The sequence below is a fragment of the Solanum stenotomum genome, chromosome 10 (assembly GCF_019186545.1).
Source record: "Solanum stenotomum isolate F172 chromosome 10, ASM1918654v1, whole genome shotgun sequence".
In the NCBI taxonomy this organism is placed as follows: domain Eukaryota; kingdom Viridiplantae; phylum Streptophyta; class Magnoliopsida; order Solanales; family Solanaceae; genus Solanum; species Solanum stenotomum.
Window position 1 is genome coordinate 47978404 of NC_064291.1, and position 27667 is coordinate 48006070.

General features: G+C 30.9%; 1 protein-coding gene across 4 annotated transcripts; it reads left to right on the forward strand.

Moving 5' to 3' along the window:
• Positions 1-12424: 12424 nt before the first annotated feature.
• Positions 12425-27647, forward strand: LOC125841234 (long-chain-alcohol oxidase FAO4A-like). 4 transcript variants are annotated; one of them, XM_049520317.1, is made up of 3 exons: positions 12425-12713; positions 24181-24450; positions 25808-27647. In XM_049520317.1, the coding sequence occupies exons 1-3, from the start codon at positions 12468-12470 to the stop codon at positions 27623-27625; spliced, it is 2334 nt and encodes a 777-aa protein (XP_049376274.1). In that variant the 5' UTR covers positions 12425-12467; the 3' UTR covers positions 27626-27647. The 4 variants fall into 4 exon arrangements, with proteins under 4 accessions (XP_049376274.1, XP_049376273.1, XP_049376276.1 ...); XM_049520316.1 differs by lacking the exons at positions 24181-24450; positions 25808-27647 and adding exons at positions 13478-13747; positions 16563-18429; XM_049520319.1 differs by lacking the exon at positions 12425-12713 and adding an exon at positions 20309-20453.
• The last annotated feature ends 20 nt before the right edge of the window (positions 27648-27667 follow it).

Below are 27667 nucleotides of genomic sequence, written 5' to 3' on the forward strand. Positions count from 1 at the left end.
ACTCCACCACAATTCTTGTTGGTAATAAATTTTAAATACGTTAGTATGATTAATTGTTTTTTGTAATAAATTTACTAATTAATTGTTAGTTTGTTGGTAATATATCATTCAAGGCGACTCCGTACCAAGGGGAATCGAACCTGAGACCTCTTGGTTAAGGATGAAGGAGTACTTATCACTCCACCACAACCCTTGTTGGTAATAAATTTTAAATACGTTAGTATAATTATTTGTTTTTCTAATAAATTTACTAAATGATTGTTAGTTTGTTGGTAATATATTATTCAAGTTCAATGTTAGGTTAGTAATTGATTGACAATATGTTCAAAATATTATTAACTGAATGATTATCCAATAGTAAAAAATTTATTAATTTATTGCATTTAAAAATCTAAGAACACAAATATAAATCCAAAAATATTAATATCAATTTTATAAATCATATTTGAATGAAACAATGAAAAATCTATGATAACAAGTTAAATTAATCTCAATATGACACATATCATTATATCAAAAAATTTAATTTGAGCACGTTTACCAAAAATATTGCTCAAATCTAAATTTTGGCCAAAACTTAAAAGTTAAAATGCCTAACAACACAAACTGAAAATGGAAGCCTCAAAACCTAAACCAACCATCCTATTAGATATAAAAATGATCTTCCGAAGCTAATCGTGCTGACGGAATTCTCATCAGAGCACGTTTACAAAAAATGTTAAGCAAAGTCAAAGTTTGGCCAAAAGTTAAAAGTTAAAACGCCTAACGGTACAAACTGAATATGAAAACCTCAAAATCCAAACCAACCATCCTATAAGACGAAAAATGACCTTCCAGAGCTAACCGCACCGACGAAATTCAATTTGAGCATGTTTCCCAAAAAAATTGACCTAATTCAAAATTTACCCAAAAGTTAAAAGTTAAAACGCTTATCGACACAAACTGAAAATAAAAGTTTCAAAACCCGAACCAACCATCCTATGAGACCAAAACTGAATTTATATGGCTAACCGTGGTGACAAAAATTCAATTCGAGCACGATTACCAAAAATATTGACTAAAGTGAAATTTTGCCAAAACTTAAAAGTTAAAATGCCTAACGGCACAAACTAAAAATGGAAGCCTCAAAACCCGAGCCCTCTATTTTATTGCATAAAAAATGACCTTCCGCATCTAACTGCACTGACGAAATTCTCATTTGAGCACGTTTATCAAATATATTGACAGAAGTTAAATTTTAGCCAAAATTTATAAGTTAAAACACCTAATGGCATACATTAAAAATGAAAGCCTCAAAACCCGAACCAACCATCCTATTAGATAAAAAATGACCTTTGGAGTTAATTACGTTGACGGAATTCTCATTTGAGCACGTTCACAAAAATATTGACCAAAGTCAAATTTTGGCCAAAACATAAGATTTAAAACACCTAACGCCACAAACAAAAAACGGAAGCCTACTTGAACCAACCTTCCTGTTAGATCAAAAATAACCTTTAGAAGCTAATGACACTGACATAGTTCTAATCTGAGCACGTTTACCAAAAATATCGACCAAAGTCAAATTTTGGCTAAAAGTTAAAAGTTAAAACGTCTAACGACACAAATTGAATATGAAAGCCTCAACACTAGACACTGATTTACCAAAAAGTTTAACTTCAATTGATAAATTTACCAACTATTCAAATATAAGTTAGTAATTAACAATTTACCAATAAATTTTATCACAGTTAGTAATAGTTACTATTCAACTAAACATTTCATATGTAATATTACCAACTAATAATTAATATGTTGGTAAATTTTACCAATGGATTAATGATCGGTTGGTATATTACCAACTATTTTAATGATGTTAGTAATTTACTAACTACAATCTTTATTAGTCGGTAAAATTTTCAACTAGTTGGATATTGGTTGGCAAGTTTACCAACAAATTACATTTCGTTACTAATTTACCAACACATTTATATTTGGTTGGTAAATTTAGCAACACAATATTGCCGTTGGTAAATGTTTGGTTAGTAATTCATTGGTAATATGTTAATAAATTATATAAACAATTTTTTGTCATATTTACCAACCGATATATACTTTGTTGGATTGTCATATTTACCAACCGATATATACTTTGTTGGTAATATTACCAACAAAAGGTGTGCGTTAGTAATATTTCAGTTGGTAATTAATTGATAGAATGTTGCTAAATTTGGCGTCATTTTTTCCCACTGTATTTACCAACTAAAATACTTAGTAAGATTTTGATTGGTAATCTGTTAGAATTTCATTGTTAAGTTTTTAAAATATAATTCAGTTAAAAATATTCTGATGTAACCCTATTATTCTAAGTCTTCTTCTACTGTTTTTGCTTGGATCTTTGGTTCCATCATACATATCCTTAATTTTGATGTAAGCTACTGATACACCTCATTATTAAGTTTTCCCCTTCTTTTCTCATTATTAGGCTAATTAGGTAAATCCGTGTGCTCGCACCTTTCATTTTCTTTGAAATAGATTAAATACTTAACAAATAAAAAATGAACAATCGTACAATAAATCAATCAAAATCTCCCAATACATATAAGAAGAAAACAACAAAAAGTAGCAAAAAAACAAACACACTAGTAATTGTTACATGCATGTGTAATCTCAATAGAATATTATTGAGAAGAATTAAAAAAAACAAGAAATTTGTAGAAGTCTCTATCAAGCTGCAGAAAAAATATTGTCACAATATTCTTAGACCCTTCAGCATCAACCTTAACATCCTCCACAAAAAAAAAAAAGTAATGAACTAAAATATCGATTGTACTCGATTGAAACACGGTGTGTTTGTCGTTTAGCAGAGGCAAATCTAGGACAAATTCTGTAAGTTCAACCGAGCACATTGTTTCTGGCTAGAAATATGTATACACATACGCCCAAAAAAGGATGTATACATATATAAATAGTAAAATCCCACTCGTGACACACCTTTAGTTTCTGAATTTACCTTTCTGCTAGTACTTAGTAGGTCATGACGCGCCTGGTGGATTATTGTGGCCCATACCAGGGCTATGTCCTGGACCACTATAATCTTTTACGACTTCAGACTTCTTGTAACGATTGAACGAAAATATATTAGTAGAAGGAGGCTTAGGTTGATGAAATTTCATAACAACTACTCTTGATGCAACAATCAACTCACATTGTTGTAGAAGAAGGAAAAGAAACACATAAAAAAGAACCATATAAATACTTTTCTTATATGATGAAGCCATTAAGAAAAAAAATATTGAAGATTTTATCTCAATACAAAGAAATTGAACTAAGATTTAAATTAAACCCTAGAGAATATATTGACTAATTGACATTATGAAATGAAATCAACATGGCTGATATTTAAGGAAGTTTGTAATGTCCCACCATCATGGCCCTGTTGGTTAATTATATTATTAATTAAAACAAAAGGAAATTAAGTTAGTGAAAATGGATGGACATGGTAGTGCTTGTAAGATATTTAATTTGTGTAATTAAATAATCAAAAGTCTAAAAAGAAGCTAAACATGCGAATATTTCCATTCTTGGCAAGTTTAAGTTTTCTTGACTTGTACTATATTTGTTGTAGCCACTCATTGAAATTCTAATCGATCTTTTTAGAAAGCGCATTAATTTGTATGGACTTTGATTAGACATTCAAAAATAATACTCTGACTCCCTTCGTTTTATATTACTTGATCCTGTATTAAAAGTAGATTTCTTTAATTTGCTTGTTCAATTTTAAAAAATTAAGAAAATTTTACTATATTGTTATTTTCTACCCTTAGTATTATAATAATAGTCAAAATAAAATTGATGACAAAAAAAATCATAATATACTTTGTATGTGCACACATGAAATTTTACTATTAACTGATAGTCAGATTTAAATCTTCAAAATATTATTAACATAAGATTAGTTTACTAATATTTCTTTATTAAAAGTTTTTTTTAAAGTTGTGTCAAATCAATACAAAGTCATGAAATTTAAAAGGGCGGGAGTACTAACAATTTGCTTTATGTTAAAAGTTAAAAAGTCAGCGTAAGATACAAAGTACTTCCTCCGCTTTAATATAATTGAATTATTGAGATATTTTTCATATTTCAAATTAATTTAATTATTCATTCTTCAAGACTATTTTAAAAATATTCATTCACTTTTATCCTCCAAATGGATTTTCTATGAGATGAGTTCAAGAAACTTTAATTGCTTTGAATTATTCTAAAGATTAATTTGACAATAATTAATAAGGCAAAAATGGAAAATAATATCTAATTTATGTCCTAATTTTTTTTATTATTAAAAAGTGTGAAAACTCCAGCAAATTCAATAATTTTGAAATGGAGAGAGAAATTCAAAAGTTGTGTGGTAAATGCTCCTTCCACTCATTGAAATTCCACTATTTTATCATCATTTTCTTTAAATCCTCATGCTATTTTCAACTTGTAATATCTGTGTCGTTGTCTTCATTTCTATGTTGGAGGTATATATAAAATTTTATGTTGGAAATTGATAAGGAAAGGAAGCTACATCTGATCAAGCGGATATATATATATATATATATATATATATTTATTAATTCCCCACCTGAAGTTTGAATTTGATTTCATTGCTTTTTTTCTTAATCCCTGTTTTCATAAAACAAGTGATTATTGACCAAATGTTTTTTTTTTTTTGCCCTTTTGTCTCCTTGCAAACCTTTAAACTATAGGGTCGTTTGATTGGGAACAAGTTATTCCAAGATTAGTTATTTTGGAATAACTTATTCCATCACTATGGTATAAATGGTGGAATAAGTTATCCAAAACGTGGCAATCAAACAAGACACAAAAAAGTTATTCCATCACTTTTTTTTATCCCATATTTGTTTACCTCACACCCAACGACCCCTTGCGCTAAATTTGAAAACAAAAAGAACAAAGAAATTGCTCCATTCTTAAAAACACATCAGTCAACATCAAGAAGCTCTGATTTTGTTTAAGGAATTGTTGATCCAACATCTGTTGGACTTTTGTACGGCCAGATCAAATTGTATGTGTAGAATGTAGATATTCCCTTTCCAAGAATGGCCAATCAATGGGGTTTTTTATGGAGATATTTGGAGGCTTAAAGTGTATTGGTAGGAACAATTAAGGACATATATTATATAATAAAGTTATAAAAATTAGGGTGAGGATAGTGGAAAGAAACTCACAGTATTTTCATGTTATGATGGGGTTGCACAAGGGATCAGCTCTTAACCCAATTTTATTTATTTTGGCGATGAATAAACTGACGCAACATATCCAAGAAGAGATGTCAATTTGTGTGCATATGCGAATAACTTGATATCGATTGACGGGACACACGGGGTGGAGTTAATGATAAGGTAGAGTTTTAGAGAAAGACCCTAAAATAAAAGGTGTTCAGGTTGATTTGGAGTATTTGAAGTGCATGTTCAATGATGTAACTCACGATATATATGTGGAAGTGAGGATCGATACACAAGTCATCTCCAAGAAAAGAAGTTTCAAGTATTTCGGTCGAAGGAATGGAGAGATTGAAGATTATGTTGTACATCGTATTGGAATGGGGTGAATGAAATAGATGTTTGCATCCGGTGTTTTGTGTGATAAGAATATGCACCAAGACTAAATATCAGTTTTATGAAATGGTTGTTAGACCAATCATATTTGTATGGGGCGAGGTGATGTCCGGTCAAGAATCCACGCGTCCAAAAGATGAAAGCAACAAAAACAAAGATGTCGAGATAATGGATATATGGGCATACTAGAAAAGATAAGATTTGGAACAATGATATATATATATATATATATGGAGCGTAATTAGGCTATTTTTGAGTGGCTATAAGCGAAAGTTCCTCTTAACTAAAACTATAGGTATGATGACTAATTAACTAGTATATGTTTGTTTAACATGTAATTTTTCCTATTTTTTATTTTTAAAAAATACATCTTAATGGACATTTTGTTTAATTTAGGCCCTATTTAATGACCCCAAATCTTCGTAACTTTTGGACCCAAATTTATCTTACGGCCCAAATTTTAAAACAATTTCCACAAGTAGCCAACCCAGGTGTAATCTGCCCTTTTTCTTTATTTTTTACTTTTCCACCCATGAGGAAAAAACTAAAAAGATTGGAAATTCCATTCTTCTTATGGTACTTAATATTTTAAAATATTCCAGCTCAAAAATAAGTGTTAATTAATTAAATTAAATACATGACCCATACTTGTAAGTGACAAAAGTTTAAATTCTTTAGTTTTAAAAGCTACATAATGCCTAATGGCAATGGCATGTTATGAATTAGGCCAAAGTCATATGCGATCCCACAAAGTTGTCCTCATTATTCATTTAGACACCTCAAATACACCTAGTACCTATTGAACACTTTAATCTTAACAAATTTATACTTATTTAACACAAAATGAAAATTAGTTGAAAGATAAAAGTGTGTGTGTCTCAAACACAAATACATTGCTGATGGACCAATAAAATAATGACACGTGACAATTGAATGCAATTTTTTTTAATCTCTATTTAAATCATTCAAAAAAAAAATAATTTTTGAATCAACCCACTCCACCCCAACCTCCTTCTTCTCCTTCTTTTCACCCTTCCACCGGCGGCGACAGGCCTCCAACCAAACTCTCACCTTTTTATTCTTTACCATTGAACCTTACTGCCCATAATCCATTGCCTTTATTTTCTTCCCACTAATAATCAATTGTTATCATAATTATATAAAAAATAATAACAACTTTTGCTGGAAAAAATAATCAATTCGTATTATTTTTATCGAAAAAAATGGAGTTTTGTTAGAATATTTGAGATTTAGATGTTTATAAGTATGTATGTACGATTTTGTTGCTTTATTGTGGGTTTCGTTGCGCTAAAAAATAGAAAATTATAATGTATACTCAGCATTAAAAAATTCCCAACATAGGGCAAATTTTCCAAATCTAGGTTTCTGTTGTCTTTAAATTTAAACTAAAATCATTCTTCAATTGATTTATATTATGATTTTATAAAATAAAAAAAAAAGAGCGAGAGAAAGAGGTGAACAATGGTTGCAGTCTTGCAGAGGAACATTGTGGGAAGAAGACATGCTTTTATTTATTTCTTTTTTAAAAAAAATAAAAAAATTTAAGTGTATAAATGAGAAAATAAAAAAGGAAAGCTTTACGCGCTTAAGGAGTGTGGAGCACACTTTTTTTGCCATGTTAGCGTTTTGTGTCAAATAGGATTGATTTTTGAACAAATAAAATATTCAATAGGTACAACCCTAGTTGAGGTGTCCAAATGAAATATGTGAACAACTTTAAGGGGTCGTCGATGACTTATGCCTATGAATTATGAGAAACACTCTAACATTGATATATACATCAGTCCAGGGGCGGACCTAGGTGGAGCCCAGGGGGTTCACCCGAACCCCCTCGTCAAAAAATTACACTGTATATATAACGTCAAATTTTGAGTTTATATGTATATATATTAAAATGAACCCCTTGAGAACAAAGGACAGACTTGGCTCAATGGATAAGTGGTTCATGTAGTGCCCCTATGTCATGGGTTCAAGTCCCATTGGCAACATTTTTTCCCTTTTTTAATATTAGCTTTGGAAAATGGAACTTTTAGGCTTAGACCTTCTTTTTCATTATTTTTTCCTTTTATTCCATTTCTTCTTTTTAATTTATATTTGTTTAAATTTATTTGACACATTCTTTTTATTTTTATATTTTATTCTTTTTATATCTATTATTCATTTTGTTTCAACGCAACTCTTTTTTCATATACGTTTGAATAACTTTTTTTAAAAAATGATGAATTATATTGAACTTGAAATTGAGATAGAAAATATAGTTTATTTTTTTAAAAAATGTTAAATTAGATGTAATTGAGTGAAGAAACTTAAATATCGTCAACGTCCTTTTAAACATATTAATTTAAATAGAATTAATGAAATTTCTTTTATATTTTTAATTCTATTTTAGTGAGATGAAAACTAAACTTATTTGATTTATTTGTTTTTTATTTATTTTTTTACAAATTATGACTAACCTAGTAAATTGAACTAAATGAACTAACAAAATTGACGATGATATTTATTTATATTAATAATATGCATTATAATATTAGTAACTCTATTCTTACACACTTTTTAGAGAATCTTGACGATTTTCATAGTAATATTTGATTGAATGGATATTAATTTAAAAATTTTAAAAAGTGAAATATAAAGTAAAACATTACAAAATAAAAGTATAAATAGCACAAGAAATTTTAAGAATGCTCGATGGAGCATGATAAAAGTAAAAAGAAATGTTTAATACGGTATGATAAAGTGAGTTAAATTTAGCATGATAAGGTAAATATTTTTCTTCCCCGTCTCGCTCCCTTTTTCATCATTTAATTTTCATGTGTTTTAGGAATTAACTTATGTAATACAGTCGATCCACTAAAATTCTTATCAATGCATCTTTGTTCTCAATATCTTTGATTAGCTTAGTCTTTACTTTTATGAACCAATGAAATATCTATGGTTCTTGTACAAAGAGCATGCCGAGGGGCTACTACGCTCACCGCGCACTTGCATTACCACCTGAACTTCCTCTTTATACTTCGAACCCCCTGAGCAAAAATTCTGGGTCCGCCACTTAACATCACCCATACTTGTGATATAATTTTTTTAGAAAAAATACATATAAAATTTTGCCCTGGTGGGACCCGTTGTAAACAGATAATCCAATTATGTATAGCTTACTTAACCTCTCCTTATTATTGGTCAGTTACTTGCCTCCCTTGAAATTTTAATTATGTCATATAAATTAGGACGAAAAAAAAAGAGAGTATAATTTTAAAATATCGCTCCTTTATTGGGTTTTATGGTGCTTTAAAGTTCATATGCAACTTACACGACAATGAATTGCAACAAGTCAAAATTGCAGAGTTTTCTTCTATTATTATGTGTCAAAGAGTAATGTTTTGTTTCATACATTTGTGACAGACACCTATCATCATTTAGTAGGGTGGATTCAGAATATAAGGTAAGGATTCGGTTGTATTGTAATGTTAAATGCCAGAAAATTTGGTCAGAATTTGATTAGAAAATTTAAAAAGTCTATAGTATTCTTTTTATTTAAAGTTAAACTGATTTATTTTCCATTTTTTAATTAAAATGTATTAAAGTTAAAAGGATAAAAATGTTTTAAAAGGTAAAATAACATATATTTTTTAATTTTCTGGCCAAATTCTGGCCAAAAGGATTTTTCCTTAATAATTTTAATTCAAATGACATATTTAGTGTTATGAAATTTATTAAGTATTCATACGAATTATTAATTTTAGAAACCTACTCTGATCCTTTAACTTTAATTTTTTTAATTTATGTGATGCATTTCCTTCTATACTTTCTTTCGAAATGAAAAAAAATAATCATGAAACCTTCTAATATTTAGAAACAATCTACCTAAAATATATATGGCTTGTTTTTCTGGTTAAATGTGGTCTAGAGGTCAAGGAGTACTATTTGTGCAGCTCACATTGGTCAGGCATTGATTTTGCAAGTAGTTAGGTATATAGTAATTATGCATGAAATTAATTTGGTCACTACTATTCTTTCCTTCCGTCTCAATTTATTTGAAATATTTTTCCTTTTACTATATTAAATAAAAATATTTTTTTATAACTTAAAATAACTTAATTTTAAAGTTTTTTTTTCCCTCTTAATCAAATAAGTTTTTACTTTTAACTTTATCTTTTCGGAGACAAAGAGAACTCCTTCGATAACTTACAAGAATGCTAATTAGGTAGATGAATGTCTAGCTCAAGAGCACCTAGCTAGCTACAAAAATATATAAGATTTATTTTACACAATAAATTTCAATATTCATAATTTCTTGTCAAATTGTGCGTTGAATTAATCAATATCACGAATTTTTTAATAAAATAATATCACATAAATCGAGATAAAAAAATATTCCAACAATAAAAGATGTTTGTGGAGGTTAAAAATTAAAACCATGTAGCATGACGTTCCGATCCATAAAAATAATGTGTGAGTTTTGATAATGAACATAAATTTTCTCTGAAAATTATTGTCTAGTCGTTCTATAGAAAGGAACGTGAGTTGCATTTCACCTGGTATTCGCAGACAATAAAAATTTAAAATTTGTTGCAAACACTACTGTTGATCCAATATCCATTTTCAATTATTTATGCAACAGACATAATAGAAAGCATAATTAGATTTTGATACACAAATACGTAATATTTCATAGAGTAGAGGTTTGAATTTTTTACTATGAAATTTTTAATTAGTGGGTATTTTTTTTATAAAAAATGAACCTTACATAACATTAATTTAAATTAGTCAGGGCTCAATGCAGATATCGAATATCGCCTGGAAAATCAAAGATGAAGTAACAATTTCAGAGTATAGTCCAAGAACTAATTTGTACATAATTTATTAAAATACTTATATATTATTGGTCGAAAAATTGATTACGGTAATACCTTGCATTATATAATCAAAATTGTGTTCTTCATTATTGTTTTTTTGTTGGTTGTTGGGTTTGTGATCAAGATGTACTTTAAGCCTATTAAAAAGAATTGTTGACTAAAATAATTTTATCCTTATATCTAGTTGAACACAATTTTTTTATTACCAAAATCTTCTCAATTATTGCAAATTTCTGGTTATTATATGCAGTTACGTAGCGCATTTGCCATCTATCACATCCACTCTTAACTAATTGATATTAAGATATTGTTGGTGAAATTGAAATATAATAAATGATTATAATAATATATAATCAAACAATGTGACAAATGTAATTTATTTATTAGTCAGATATAAACACTCTGTGCAGATAAATTTATTGGTATTGTAATTCATACACTAGCAAATTTATATACCTAGGGTTGTCATGATCATGGTTAAAAAATCAAACCGATGGTAATTCATACACTTACAAATTTATATTTTTGCTTGCTTATACCTAGGGTTTTTCATGATTATGGTTAGAAAATCAAACCGAACCGTAATTCGAACCAAATTAAATCGATTAACAAAACTAATAGTTGGTTTGGTTAGGTTTGGTTTTATGACAATCGATACTTTGTTTTGGTTTTGATTTTACTAAAAAAAACCGCAAAAATAACCAAACAAAACCGAGAAAACATATAGATAAATTTTATAATTATTTATATATTATTCATAAATAAAATATAAATATTTTGTTAAATTTTAATTAAGTCTTTAACTTTACCATTTTCTCAAGTCCAACACTTAAATTTTAGCCCAACTATTACAATCCTAAATCCAAGTCCATCAAAATTCATTACTTTAGTCTTTACCTATCCTACCGCACATAAGATAGTCACATTTTTTCTTAATTGAATCACTTTGTTCGTACCTCACAATAAGATAGTCACACTTTTTCTTAATTGAATCATTTTGTTTGTACCTCACAATAAGATAGTCACACTTTTTCTTAATTGAATCACTTTGTTCGTGTAGTAATAACTCTAGTATTGCTTAATTGAATCCACATTAGCTTTCATATGGATTGTTCATGTACTAGGTGTCTGTGTCTATCGAGATACATATGTCTTCAAGAAATTTATTACTTTCGAACTGAAAAAACCAAAGAAAACCGAACCAAACCACAATAACCAAATTGACAGTTATTTTTCCAATTGATTTGGTTTAGTAGACCTATTATATATAATAATAGTTCTAGCTGGCTAGCTCTAATATATCTTTTGTTTCATTTCTTCTTAAAAAAATATAAAGGCATTTTTTAATTATGAATCTATTATCATAAATTCAATATAATGCACTTTTATAAATAACAATTTCTAGCCATATCTTGAGGAGTTTGTGCATTGAATAATTTACTTCCACCACAAACAGTCTCCTTAATTCGTTGGGCTCTGTGTTATAAGCTCCTCCTCACCCAACCTAATAATAGGTGACAGTGGTGAGCCTGAACTTTCATACGAACTAGTCGAAGGGAGTTCGACATCTACTATATATACATATAAAAAAATTTAATCATATATAAATAGAGTATAATTTGATCTGTCAAATGGAGTTTGAATGAAACCCTAACCATAAGCTAGCTCTGGCCTTGATAGGTGGGGTTAGGGTCAGGGGCGGAGCTAGGTGGGGTTCATAGGTTCGGACGAACCCAATAGCTTTTCCCTGGATCCTATATTTGTACTAGAAAATTAAGTTATAACTTGTGAACCCCTAACAAATCTAATTGACAACTCAATGGTAAGAAAGGGGAAGGAAATTTAGAACCCCAAACTCCTAATGCCTCTGATTATTTAGGTAGGGTACCCTCTAATTTAATTTCCTTCCCTATAAATATATACCTAATATAGTCAAATGCAGTTTACAATATTATCACAAGAAAGAATTAGAACAGAAGAAAAAGAAATGGATCAGAAAATGACACAAAATTGTTGTTTTTTCTCCAAAAGCAGTAGGAGTGTAATTGAGTACTTAGGGGCACTTTCCTCTAACCAATTGGACTCTCTTACTACTCTTTGTGACACTTTTGTACCTTCAATTCATGATGCTAGTTCCTATGGTCATCAAGATCAAGGCAATATTGATGATGATGATGATTCTTACACAAAGTTCCTCCAAACTTCAGCATCCATGAATGGAACTCCTCAACATGTAAGATTCTGTTATATACTTCTCATTAAGTATTACTTTTCCACGTTGAATTAAGAGGCAGAGCCAGAGCCAGAGCCAGAGCCAGAATTTGAATATTATGAGTTCTGAATTATAATAAGATAGCAACATATGGTGTTGTACTGAATTTTGGATTTCATTTTTATACATATTTAGTGAATTTCTCAAAGTAATTTAGAGTAAAATTGAGTTCAGCCGAACACATGCATACAAAACCTCTAGCTCCACCACTGAATTAAGAGGCAACTAGATTTGAACATTATGAGTTCTGAATTCTAATAAGAGAGCAACATATGGAATTATACTGAATTTTGAATTTCATTTTTATACATATTCAGTGAATTTCTTAAAGTAATTTAGTCTAAAGTAATTAAATTCAACCGAACACATGCACACAAACTTGTACCTCCACCGCTGGCTTTTCTATATATATCGTTGAAGTTTTCGTCTGAGAGGGATAATATCAACCACTTGATGTCTCTCTGAGACATCCGTTATGTTATCTCATATCCCCTTGCTCCTCTCACCGTCCCACCCTTGTAACAACTCTGGAATCCAAATCAGTCTTCCAGGAGTAGTAACCCTTGTAGTAAGACTCTTCGGCCTCATAGACGTAAAAAAGTAACTAATAATATGTAGTGAAAATGAAAAAAGAACGGTAACACACCTCCTTAGGGTATGAAAGACTCGTATGATTATGAGTACCACTAGATTATACTCAATAATAAAGTCATTTTATTTTTCAGATAGCATGGATGATAAACAATAGATTGCAACATCCAAAGATGAACTTGTGCAAATTAGCACTATGGCTATTATCAACAAGGATTGGAACATTTATACTTTGTGGTAAAGCAAGCTTGTCAACCCAATTTCCATATTTACAGACATTTTCTAACATTTCACCAAAGAAAAGAGAAGAAAGTGTCAAATCATGGGCAACAAGTTGTTTCAAACTCCTAAGGATTCTCTTTTTTGCTGCTAAAATTCTGGTTCTCCTTGTATTCTACACTCAGGTATACACAACTACCATATTTAATTCACGTACACTAAACTAGTACGTATATATTTAATTTACGTACACTCCCAACATTAATTAATTGTAAAGCTACCCCCTTCTGTTTTTTTGTCCATCAGCATTTTTTTCGCTGCAAGTAATTTAATTTCTCATAATATTCACCTATCATCTGCATTTACTTTTTCATCTGTTTTCTAACAGAAAAATCCGTACATATACAGCCTGCACGCAATTTACTTGTCCACTTTCTGGTTCACACGTTTTTTAAGAAATTATAAATAAGGAAAACATTTTTACTAGTACATTCTATGCAAGAGGTTTTAAATTACTTGTAAGAGTATAAAAGATGCATGTAACTATCCAAGAGTTTAAAATAATTTAGGCAATTAATGCACTCTTTCGACTAAATATGTAAATAAAAAAAAAAACTAATAATAAAAGAGCTTTTTTAAAACTTTATAATATTTAAATTAAATTTATTCGTTTTCTGTGGGAGAGGAAACGGTTCAAACATCACGTTTTATAATTTAAAATTAGAAGAAAATGACCTACAAAATATTGTGACGTGCAAAAGTCACAATTCAAGATAATATTAAACTTAATTTAATAGGCGGCCCAATCATAAAGTATTATTTGTAGAATATAATACTTTTATATAATTTAATGACTATTTTTATTAGTATACTTCCTCTCTCTAATTCAAAATAATTGATATTTTAGATTTGAAAATATAGATTAAAAGTTCACATACTCCTAAATTTTTTTTTTTTTAAAAAAAGCCTTGATCAAGATATTCTTAATTATGATAATTTTTTTTCAAAATTATTGAAAAAAAAATGAAATACCTTTTAAATTTTATAAAACAACAATTATTTTTTTTATTAATTTTAGAAGCTAAATATAAAATATTTTTTGAGTGGGAGAGAGTTCATTTTAGTATTAATGACACATAATTATTTTCATCATTTATTATATAGTTCCAACTTCCATACTAAAGAATTTTGTTGAACGGATAGAGATGTGAGATGTTACGTGATTAAAATAATTACTTGTCGGCAACAATAAATCCTTTTTTAGTTTTACAATAATGGCTCCAATCTGGTTCATCTTATTTATTGAATTTTGAATTAATTATTTAAATATATTCAATAAATTCTTTAATTCAAATATAAAATTCAAACTTAAATTATTAGATTCTTTTTCAAAGGTTTTTCCGAAATTAAAAATAAAAAGATAAATATTTAATTAATGACTTAAGAATATATAGCGATATAAAGTATTTGAAAAAATATATTTTTTAATTAACCAAATAGTAACAAACATATACATTTGAAAGAGAGTACTATTGTAGCTGATCTGGGACAATAGTAGAAAAAGTTTAGTTATTTTAAATGAACAAAATTAGTTTAATAACTTCATTGCAAAAAGAATTCTTTAACCTATATCATCATTTGAGAAACTAAGGGTGTGTTTGGTATGAAGGAAAATGTTTTCCTAGAAAATGTTTTCCTGGAAAACANATAACTTCATTGCAAAAAGAATTCTTTAACCTATATCATCATTTGAGATTTTCCTTAAATTTGAGGAAAATGAGTTGATTTGGAAAATATTTTCCAAAACATTTAACCCAACCAAACATGAGAAAATTGGAAAACATTTTCCAGAAAATGTTTTCCTTCATACCAAACACACCCTAAGTTCTACTTTAGTTTTTTTTATTATGTATGTTTCTTATATTTAAAAAATTTGATCACATTATAATTTATCTGAAAGCATATATCGTATATTTTTTTGATTTGATGTAAATATATGTCACCTAATATAATATTGAATTTATGTCTGCATAATACTAGTGGGCAAACATATTGGGCCCTTACATTTACAAACAAATAGAAGTCGTAGCTCATTAATGTAGCACACTTGACACAGTACATTTCAATTGGAAATTTATTCCAAAGAAGTTCATGATATGATATTTTTTTTAAAGAAAATGTAGAGTGCAAAGATATTATTTGAACTTTGTTGTAAAATAAAACCCCATATATTCACAATATTTGTTTTTAAATTTCATTCTAGAGGAATAATAATGTCACATTACATTTGATGAATAAAGTTATGTTAAAAGCTTAAATATTAGCACGTCTTTAGTAATATGAAGTTGTGTCATATTCTAAAAGGTGATTAGACATGACATGTCGCAATCAAGGACATGACTCTAGAAAGGAAGGAGTGGGTGTCGCGTATTAGGGTAGAATGTTAGTTGTGGTAGAGTGTTGTCTTGCCTTGCAAAGGTGTAGGCTTGTTAGTGTCTGTTGTGTACTAGTTGTAATTCTTGTCTAGGTTGTTTATTGTGTTTCTATTATTACACTAATTTGTTGTTGTTATTGTTTTCTTCTTATTGTACCTGTATTTGATGCACTTCGGAAACAAGCTCTCTACCTCCACGAGGTAGGGGCAGTGGCGGAGCCAGAAAATTTAACAAGGGGGTTCAAAATCTGAAAAGTAAACACACGAACTAGTGGAAGGGGGTTCGACATCTATTATACATATCTAAAAAATAATTTAACCATGTATAAATAGTAATATTTTTCGCCGAGGGGGGTCGGATGACCCCCCTCATTACATGCTGCCTCCGCCACTGGGTAGGGGTAAGGTGTGCGTATACTCTACCCTTCCTAGACCCCAATTAGTGAGATTTCACTGGATATGTTATTGTCGTAAAAGCTCATTTTTAAAAAATGATTAATGTAATGTATATTTCCTTCATCTTTGTTCTTTCTTGAAAGTGAAACTGTTAATTTCTTTTGATTTAGGTGAATGATGAAAGCCAGAATTCATCATGGAAAGCACTTGGCTACTCTGGACCTGATCCAGATTTCAAGAAGCAAAAACAAGAAAACATGAACTCTAATGAAAAGGATGATCAACCATTTGGACCACTTTATGAAGGAATCATAAGTCTAAAAAATTCACAGAAAATAATATTCCATAGGCTGCAAGAACTAGGATTTTCTGTATCAAAACCGCATAATTTCAAGAATGCGAGGAGAAGTACAGAGTGCCCTGCATTCATAATTGAATGTGATGCTGTGGTGGTTGGTTCAGGTTCTGGTGGTGGAGTTATAGCTGGTATTCTTGCAAATGCTGGACACAAAGTGCTTGTCCTAGAAAAAGGAAGTTATCTTGCAAGAACTAATCTTTCACTTCTTGAAGGAACTTCAATGGATCAAATGTACCTTGGAAGTGGACTACTAGTAACTCAGGACATGGATATTATGCTACTTGCTGGATCCACAGTTGGTGGCGGCTCGACGATAAATTGGTCAGCTTCGATTCAAACTCCACAACATGTACTAAAAGAATGGTCTGAAAGCTACAATCTTAAATTGTTTGAAAGTGAACTCTACAAGGAGGGTATGAAGATTGTGTGTGAAAAAATGGGAGTTCAGTCTGAAATTGAAGATGAAGGGTTCCAAAACATGATTTTGAGAAAAGGGTGTCAAGAATTAGGATATCCAGTGGAAACAATCCCTACAAACGCACCCTCGGATCATTATTGTGGATGGTGCAGCATGGGTTGCAAAGATGGGAAGAAAAAAGGAACAGCTGAGACATGGCTAGTCGATTTGGTGAAATCGGGCAATGGTGCAATACTTCCTGAATGTGAAGCATTGGAAGTGATCCATGAAAAAAAGAATGACAATTCAGGAAAAAGTAAAGCTATTGGAGTTGCTTTTGCATTTCAAAATATTGAAGGGATGAGAGAAATTTGTATGGTGAAATCAAAAGTCACAATAGTAGCTTGTGGTGCTCTTAGCACTCCTTCATTGCTCAAGAGGAGTGGCTTAAAGAATCCAAATATTGGCAGAAACTTACACCTACATCCAGTCGTCATCGCTTGGGGATACTTTCCAGATTCACCATCAACATCTAATGAAATATGGCCAAAAGCAGAGAAGAAAAGTTATGAAGGAGGGATAATGACAGCCATGTCTAAAGTCGTGGCGAATTTCGAAGGATCAGGATATGGTGCAATCATACAGACACCAGGATTGCACCCTGGAATGTTTTCAGCACTAATGCCATGGGTTTCAGGCCTAGATATCAAGATGAGGATGAGAAAATATTCAAGAACAGCGTATATTTTTGCGTTGGCAAGGGACAAGGGATCAGGGGAAGCACTTTCACCATATTCAGTAAGTTACAAGTTGGATCAAACTGATGAAGAAAATCTAAAAGCAGGCCTAGAGAAGACATTACGAATCTTGGCAGCTGCTGGTGCAGAAGAGATTGGAACTCAACAAGAAAAAGGGAGGAGTTTGAAGGTGAACGAAGCAAGTTTGAAGGAGTTTGAGAGGTTTGTGAAAGAAGAAAGTTCAATAGAAATTGGAAAACATTCAGTTCCTATATGTTCAGCACATCAAATGGGAAGTTGTAGAATGGGAGTTGATCCAAAAACTTCAGTGGTTAATTCTAAAGGAGAAACATGGGAAGTAGAAGGTTTATTTCTTGGTGATTCAAGTGTGTGTCCAACTGCTATTGGAGTAAATCCAATGGTCACAATTCAGGCCATTTCTTATTGCACTGCACAATCTGTGCTCCAATTTCTCAAGAATCAAAAGTTGGGGTGAAAATATTGTTTATGTTTATTTAAGTTTGTGTAATATCTCTACCTTCAACATCATGAACCATTGTAAGTCGAGAAATCTTTCTCTAAAAATAATATTTTTCAGAACATTCTTTCTGTTACCCCTTGTGTCTAATTCTTTTTCTAATATGATAGCTGTAATGAAAAATCTACCTTTTAATTAGTTCTTGAACATAATTTCTAGTATCATGATTTAAAACATAATAAGCCATGAAAATAAATTTTAAAAATTCTGGGTAAAAAACTAAGAATATGAGAATTCATGATTAGCTAAACATTTATAAACTTTCATAGATAATGCCTGCTTGCTCGATTTAATCGAAACACTCATTAATTGTTCCAATACATTTCTACAAATACCTTAGAGGCATGTTAATTGTGAGAAAAGAACTTTAGTAAAGACGTATCGTTACTCACCTCAATATATATCTTCTCCCAAGAAAACATATGCTTCAACAATCGTTTAAATACTTGAAATCTACATTGACTTTAATCACATGACATTGTTATGAATGGGCCTCGACCAGTATTGGCAAAGCAGCCGAACACCGGATTAAGTGGCTATGTGTGGAATCCGAATTGATAAATAGAGACTTGTGAGAGCAAAATAGGTGTGCGTATTATGATCATGCTTAGGCAAAGTATGTATCTCTCATCCTGCTTTCTCTAAGTTTGGTTCCTCGTCTCCTTCTTCAGTCGATCCTAATTCTTACTTTCAATATTTCTGTTTGGGCTTTTGCCTTTTGAGTTGTTGCATTTAGTTGATGGAATTGTAATTGATCTTTAGCCTAATTAATATAGTTGAGAAACGAGTTGGAGTTATTGTTGGATTTGAGTTCATTATAGACATCGACCACAAGGATTGTTTTCGAGAACTGAATCTTAATTATTCAGATCTTAATCATAAAGTCTATTTGTTATTCTTATTTTACAATCACTTAATGAGTTTGATTAAGATCTATAACAAAGTTTTTATTTCATTAAGATGTATATTTTAATTTTTTTATAAATTTGACAGTTTACCGCTACTCTATCCACTTTCACCCACCACCCATAACCACCATTTTGGTGATAACTATCATCACCGTCAATTACTACCACCTACCATCCACAACTATCATTCTCAGCCCAACCACAACCACCACCAGTGTCAATCACCAAAATTAATAGTCATCATCATTAGCCATTATTTACAAATATCACCACCAACTCTTATTAAATTCACCATCGATAATTATCACCATTGTCATTATTATATATTGTTAATTACAATCATCATTCACAACCGTCATTAGGTATCAATATCATTCCACTACTAATTATATCTTGTCACCACCAACAGCTACGGTTAATCACTATGTCAACAATTATACAATAAGGTACTGCCCATAACCACCATCATCGATAAACACACAATCACCATCGTTAGTTATCACCATCACCAATAGTCAAATGAAAATTTTAAAATGTCTATTAATTTAGTATTTTATATTTATTATTTTTAAACAAGGACATATTTCCTCAATTTCAAATATTGTAAAGACATATGTAGATCTTTTTGGTAAAATAATTAATGTATGTACCGAACTAATCTATATGACAATATTTCAATTATGCCAACTTGAAAGAAAGAGGTTTTTGTAGCCAATCTAATAATATTTGGTAGATAACGAATACAACGAACATAAGCCAATCGAATGCTATCGTGTTTCTTGTTTAGTCCATTCAAAATTAATTCCATTTTGCTTATTTAATTAAAACCCACTCCTTCAAGTACAAATTTAGAAATGCTTGGCTTGTGTCATTAAATAACATTAATTAAAACAATGTAGTATTAGGTTCGTATTCCGGTATCACAGAAAAAAATGTTAAATTTGTGACAATTTCCTCTAACCAATTGGACTGCCTTACTTCTATTTGTGACACTTTTTTACCTTCAATTCATGACACTAATTCCTATGATCATCATCATCATCAAGAAGACAATAATATTGATGATGATTCTTTCATTAACTTCCTCCAAACTTCAGCATCTATGAATGGAACTCCTCAACATGTAAGTATATATAAGGCCTTTTTTTCGTATGTATAGTACTACGTGATTAACCCTTTAGTGAAAATTCTATCTCCAGAACTGACTAAGAGTATTAATCATCTCATCCACAATTTTAATTTATTATTTATTTTTCAGATGGCATGGATGATAAGCAATAGATTGCAACATCCAAGGCTGAACTTGTGCAAATTAGCACTATGGCTATTATCAACAAGGATTTGAACATTTATACTTTGTGGTAAAACAAGCTTGTCAACCCAATTTCCATATTTACATAAATTTTCTAACATTTCACCAAAGAAACGAGAAGAAATTGTTAAATCATGGGCAACAAGTTCAGAGGCGTATCCAGGTGGGGGTCACCGGGTTCACGTGAACCCATGCTTCCCTCCTGAAATTATATATAGTAGTGTTATATTTTTTTTAAATATTTAAATATAGATATGTGAACTCACACTTGAAGTATTGTACCGTGCGATTATGTTGGGTGCACCTCTCAAAGTGAGGTTAGAAATTTGAATCTTTTAGTTATCTTGTTTTATTTATTTTTTTAAAATTGGGTAATGTCTCTCTAAGTGGTTTGGATAGGTAAAAATAACTTTGGACCTATAATTTTAAAATTTTAATTATTTTTAGTGATAAGAACCTAAATGTTAAATCGATCAAATTTATATCTTAGATCCACCTTTTTGTAATAGTGCACCAATCATCTCAAAATCCTGGATACGCCTCTGAACAAGTTGTTTCAAGCTCCTAAGGATTCTCTATTTTGCCATGAAAGTACTGGTTCTCCTAGTATTCTTCACTCAGGTACTATATTTTTAATTAATATAAATGTTAGTTGATTAAAATCTATATCATTCATCTTAAAATAAAAGATGTATCTCTCATGATGTAGTCTTTTATTTTTAGCGCAATACATAAATATGTCATTTAACTAATTGGCCAGCTCATTTCACATTTATGTCTTTCAAATTTGAGTGTGCGTAAGTAGACACTTAACGAGATGTTGCTTTGCGATATCAAATTCATCTGGATTCAATACTTTTAACTAGATATAGTAACTATGTTTGCTAAAGTAGGTAAATTTTTCTTGTTTCTCTGTGCTGTTCATGTGCGACTTTGTTCATACTATATCCAATATAGGATGCAACTACAAAGATATTGTCTGAACTATGTTGTAAATAAAACCTTGTTATAAAATTAAGCTCATAACAATATACATAAAGATAAGAAGAAGAATATATGATAAAAGAAACAACATAAGATAACTTTCTTCTTTCAAGTGTCTCTACAATATGAGTTTCAGATTATTCTTTCTGTTACCCCTTGTGTCTAATTCTTTTTCTAATATGATAACTGTAATGAAAAATCTACCTTTTAATTAGTTCTTGAACATAATTTCTAGTATCATGATTTAAAACATAATAAGCCACGAAAATAAATTTAAAAATTCTGGGTAAAAAACCAAGAATATGAGAATTCATGATTAGCTAAACATTTATAAACTTTCATAGATAATGCCTGCTTGCTCGATTTAATCGAAACACTCATTAATTGTTCCAATACATTTCTACAAATACCTTAGAGGCATGTTAATTGTGAGAAAAGAACTTTAGTAAAGACGTATCGGAACTCACCTCAATATATATCTTCTCCCAAGAAAACATATGCTTCAACAAATGTTTAAATACTTGAAATCTACATCGACTTTAATCACATGACATCAACAACAACAGTTGTTTTCGAGATCTGAATTTTAATTATTCAGATCTTAATTATAAAGTGTGATTGTTATTCTTATTTTTACAACACTTAATGAGTTTGATTAAGATCTATAACAAAGTTTTTATATCATTAAGATGTATAATAAATATGGCAGTTTACCGCTACTCTATTTACTTTCACCCACCATCATAACCATCATTTTAGTTATAACTATCACCACCGTCAATTACTATCACCTACCATCCACGACTATCATCCTCAGCCCAACTACAACCGCCACTAGTGTCAATCGCCAAAATTAATCGTCATCATCATTTACCATCGTCATTAGGTATCAATATCATTCCATTACTAATTATCAATTGTCACCACCAACTGCGGTTAGTCATTATGTCAATCACTACACAACAAGATACTGCTCTAACCACCATCATTGGTAACACACGATCACTATCGTTAGTTATCACCATCACTAATTGTAATGAAAATTTTAATTTTTTTATTAATCTAATATTACAATATATTAATTTAGTATTTTTTATTTATTGTTTTTAAACAAAGACGACTATTACACATTCAGATATTGAAAAAAGATATAATCAGTCTTAATTATTTAGTATTCAAATTTTAATGCAACAACTTAATATTCATATGTGTATTTAGATGCAGACCTCTAAATTTTAATACACATCTTAATATTTCTTGAAATTCACTTATTTTTAATGAAAACAAATGAGGTCTTATGTTCAATTTTGCATACTAAATTAAGGACATACTTGGATGAGGTACGAAAGGTAAGAATATATATGAGCCAAACTATTAAAAGACATATTTGCTCAATTTCAAATATCGTAAAGACATATATAAATCTTTTTTGTAAAATAATTTGTGTTACACGTACTTAGGTCTGTACCAAACTAATCTATATGACATTATTTCAATTGTGACAACTTTGAAAGAAAGAAGTTTTTGTAGCCAACCTAATGATATTTGATAGATAACGAACACAACGAACATAAGCCAATCTAATGCTATCGTGTTTCTTGTTTAGTCCATTTAAATTAATTCCCCTTTTTCTTATTTAGTTAAAACCCACTCCTTCAACCACAAATTTAGAAATGTTTGGCTTGTGTCATTAAATAACATTAATTAAAACAATGTGGTATTAGGTTCGTGTTTCGGTATTCTTCCCCTTTTGTATATATTAATTTTTAATATTGAGTAAAATCGATAATCAGTTAATATTTTCTTAGACTCCAAGACAAGAAAACTATTGAAATATTATAATTTTGGTGTTAAATGTGTCATCACATTATCCATCATTTAGAAAGTCGTTTTTCCTCAAACGTGCCTAAAATCTTCTATACAAGTCGGAATTCAATAAATCAGTTCCTCTACGTCACAAATGACGAGATGGAACTAATGGTGTAACCAAAATAAAAAATTCATCCACATTTAAGCAAAATAAAACGTTGAAACGTCACATATAAACCCACCCACCCACCCCCGCTCCTCAACATATAAACGTCACATTTGATTTGTTCGTTATCCCCTTGCCTATAAATACCACGTTAACTAAATGAACTTTGCAATATTCTCAAAAAAAATAAAAATAAAAAGTTAGGAACATTGAGAGAAAAAAATGGATCAGAAAATCACAGGAAAAAATGTTAAGTTTGTGACACTATCCTCCAACCAATTGGACTCTCTTACTTCTATTTGTGACACTTTTTTACCTTCAATTCATGATGATAATTCCTATGATCATCATCATCAAGAAGACAATAATATTGATGATGATTCTTTCATTAACTTCCTCCAAACTTCAGCATCCATGAATGGAACTCCTCAACATGTAAGTATATATATATATAAGGTCTTCTTCTTCTTCTTTTTAATACGTACGTGATTAACCCCTTAAGTGAAAAATCTATCTCCAGAACTGACTAAGAGTATTAATCATCCCATCCTCGATTTTAATTCATTATTTATTTTTCAGATGGCATGGATGATAAGTAATAGATTGCAACATCCAAGGCTGAACTTGTGCAAATTAGCACTATGGCTATTATCAACAAGGATTGGAACATTTACACTTTGTGGTAAAGCAAGCTTGTCAACCCAATTTCCATATTTACAGAAATTTTCTAACATTTCACCAAAGAAAAGAGAAGAAATTGTTAAATCATGGGCAACAAGTTGTTTCAAACTCCTAAGGATTCTCTATTTTGCCATGAAAGTACTAGTTCTCCTAGTATTCTTCACTCAGGTACTATATTTAATTAATATAAAAGTTATTAGTTGATTAAATTCTATATCATTCATCTTAAAATAAAACAATGTATCTCTCATGATGTAGTCTTTTATTTTTGGCGCAATGCATAAATATGTCATTTAACTAATTGGCCTCATTTCACATTTATGCACTCCAACTCTGGGTGTGAACAAATAGACACTTAACGAGATGTTGTTTTGAGATATCAGATTCATCTGAATTCAATACTTTTAACGTGATTTAAACCATATGGTCTACCAGCTTAGTTGAGAAATAAAAGAATATATAGCATGATATGTGATAAATAACGAATAAAATGAACATAAACTCATTTAATTAGCACAATTTAGAAATGTTTGGCTTGTGTCATTAAAGAACATTAATTAAAACAGTATGTAGTATTAGGTTCTTGTTCCTTTCTAATCAGATGCAATTACATATTTTTGATAGGCACTTTAGTTTTCTTTTCTTTTTGTACATCTTAACTTTTTAAGTTTTACTTTTGGGACCAAGGGGTAAATTTGCTTCATAATAGCTATAGCATATCTAATTATTATCCATAGCAATAGTTTTGGAAAGAAGAGAGACCTGTGAGATCGAGAGAAGAGAGGCGAGTGAGAGTTTGGAGAGAGAGGATCAGAGATGTTAGATACATGTTGTATATCAGATACAAGTTGTACCTCTCTCCCAACCTCACATACATATACATATATTAGATACACATATGCAAAACTCGGTGAGCAGAGAGAGGGAATGAGAGAAAAGAGAGGTGAAACAGAGAGAGGAAAGACGCAAGCAAGAGAGGGAGGAAAAGGAGAGATTTACTGTAAAACTCTAAGTATAGCTATGTTAATAATATATTAAAACTCTAAGTATAGCTATGTTAGGTATATATTAAAACTCTAAGTATAGCTATGTTAGGTAATATATTAAAACTATAGTTATGTACAGTAGATATAGTAACTATGTTTGCTAAAGTAGGTAAATTTTTCTTGTTTCTTTGCATTGTGCTGTTCATGTGCGACTTTGTTCATATACTATATCCAATATAGGATGCAACTACAAAGATATTGTCTGAACTATGTTGTAAATAAAACCTTGTTATAAAATTAAGCTCAGAAGAAGAAGAATATATGATAAAAGAAACAACATAAGATAACTTTCTTCTTTCAAGTGTGTCTACAATATGAGTTTCATTTTCTATGTGTTGTATTGCATAGAGGTAAACACAGAGAATGTCATAAACATGATATTAAGGGGGAAGATGGTGGAGTGGACATCCACGTAAATAATATATTCCATAATTCCTTCTTGTTTCTTTCTCGAAAGTGAAAATCTTTATTCGTTTTAGGTGAATGAGGAAAGTCAGAATCCATCATGGAAAGCACTTGGCTACATTGGACCTGATCCAGATTTCAAGAAGCAAAAACAAGAAAACATGAACTCTAAGAAAAAGGATGATCAACCATTTGGACCACTTTACGAAGGAATCATCAGTCTAAAAAATTCACAGAAAATAACATTTGACAGGCTGAAAAAACTAGGATTTTCTGTATCTAAACCGCATAATTTCAAGAACGCGAGGAGAAGTACAGAGTGCCCTGCTTTCACTATAGAAAGTGATGTTGTGGTGGTTGGTTCAGGTTCTGGTGGTGGAGTTATAGCTGGTATCCTTGCAAATGCTGGACACAAAGTGCTTGTCCTAGAAAAAGGAAGTTATCTTGCAAGAAGTAATCTTTCACTTCTTGAAGGAACTTCAATGGATCAAATGTACCTTGGAAGTGGAGTAGTAGCAACCAAGGACATGGATATTATACTACTTGCTGGATCAACTGTTGGTGGTGGCTCGACGATAAATTGGTCAGCTTCGATTCAAACTCCACAACATGTACTAAAAGAATGGTCCGAAAGTTACAATCTTAAACTGTTTGAAAGTGAACTCTACAAGGAGGCTATGAAGATAGTATGTGAAAAAATGGGAGTTCAGTCTGAAATTGAAGATGAAGGGTTCCAAAACATGATTTTGAGAAAAGGGTGTCAAGAATTAGGATATCCAGTGGAAACAATCCCTAGGAACGCACCCTCGGATCATTATTGTGGATGGTGCAGCATGGGTTGCAAAGATGGGAAGAAAAAAGGCACAGCTGAGACATGGTTAGTCGATTTGGTGAAATCAGGTAATGGTGCAATACTTCCTGAGTGTGAAGCATTGGAAGTGATCCATGAAGAAAAGAATGACAATTCAGGAAAACATAAAGCCATTGGAGTTACTTTTGCATTTCAAAATATTGAAGGGGTGAGAGAAATTTGTATGGTGAAATCAAAAGTCACAATAGTAGCTTGTGGTGCTCTTAGCACTCCTTCATTGCTCAAGAAGAGTGGCTTAAAGAATCCAAATATTGGCAGAAACTTACACCTCCATCCAGTCGTCATCGCTTGGGGATACTTTCCAGATTCACCATCAACATCTAATGAAATATGGCCAAAAGCAGAGAAGAAAAGTTATGAAGGAGGGATAATGACAGCCATGTCTAAAGTCGTGGCGAATTTCGAAGGATCAGGATATGGTGCAGTCATACAGACACCAGGATTGCACCCTGGAATGTTTTCAGCACTAATGCCATGGGTTTCAGGCATAGATATCAAGATGAGGATGAGCAAATATTCAAGAACAGCGTGTATCTTCGCATTGGCAAGGGACAAGGGATCAGGGGAAGCACTTTCACCATATTCAATATCTTACAAGTTGGATCAAATTGATGAAGAAAATCTAAAAGTAGGCCTAGAGAAGACACTAAGAATCTTGGCAGCTGCTGGTGCAGAAGAGATTGGAACTCAACAAGAAAAAGGGAGGAGTTTGAAGGTGAAAGATGCAAGTTTGGAGGAGTTTGAGAGGTTTGTGAAAGAAGAAAGTTCAATAGGAATTGGAAAACATTCAGTTCCTATATGTTCAGCACATCAAATGGGAAGTTGTAGAATGGGAACTGATCCAACAAATTCAGTGGTTAATTCCAAAGGAGAAACATGGGAAGTAGAAGGTTTGTTTCTTGGTGATTCAAGTGTGTGTCCAACAGCTATTGGAGTGAATCCAATGGTCACAATTCAGGCCATTTCTTACTGCACTGCACAATCTGTGCTCCAACTTCTTAAGAATCAAAAGTTGGAGTAAAACAACACTATTACAAAGGGAACCATGAGGAATTGTTTGTTG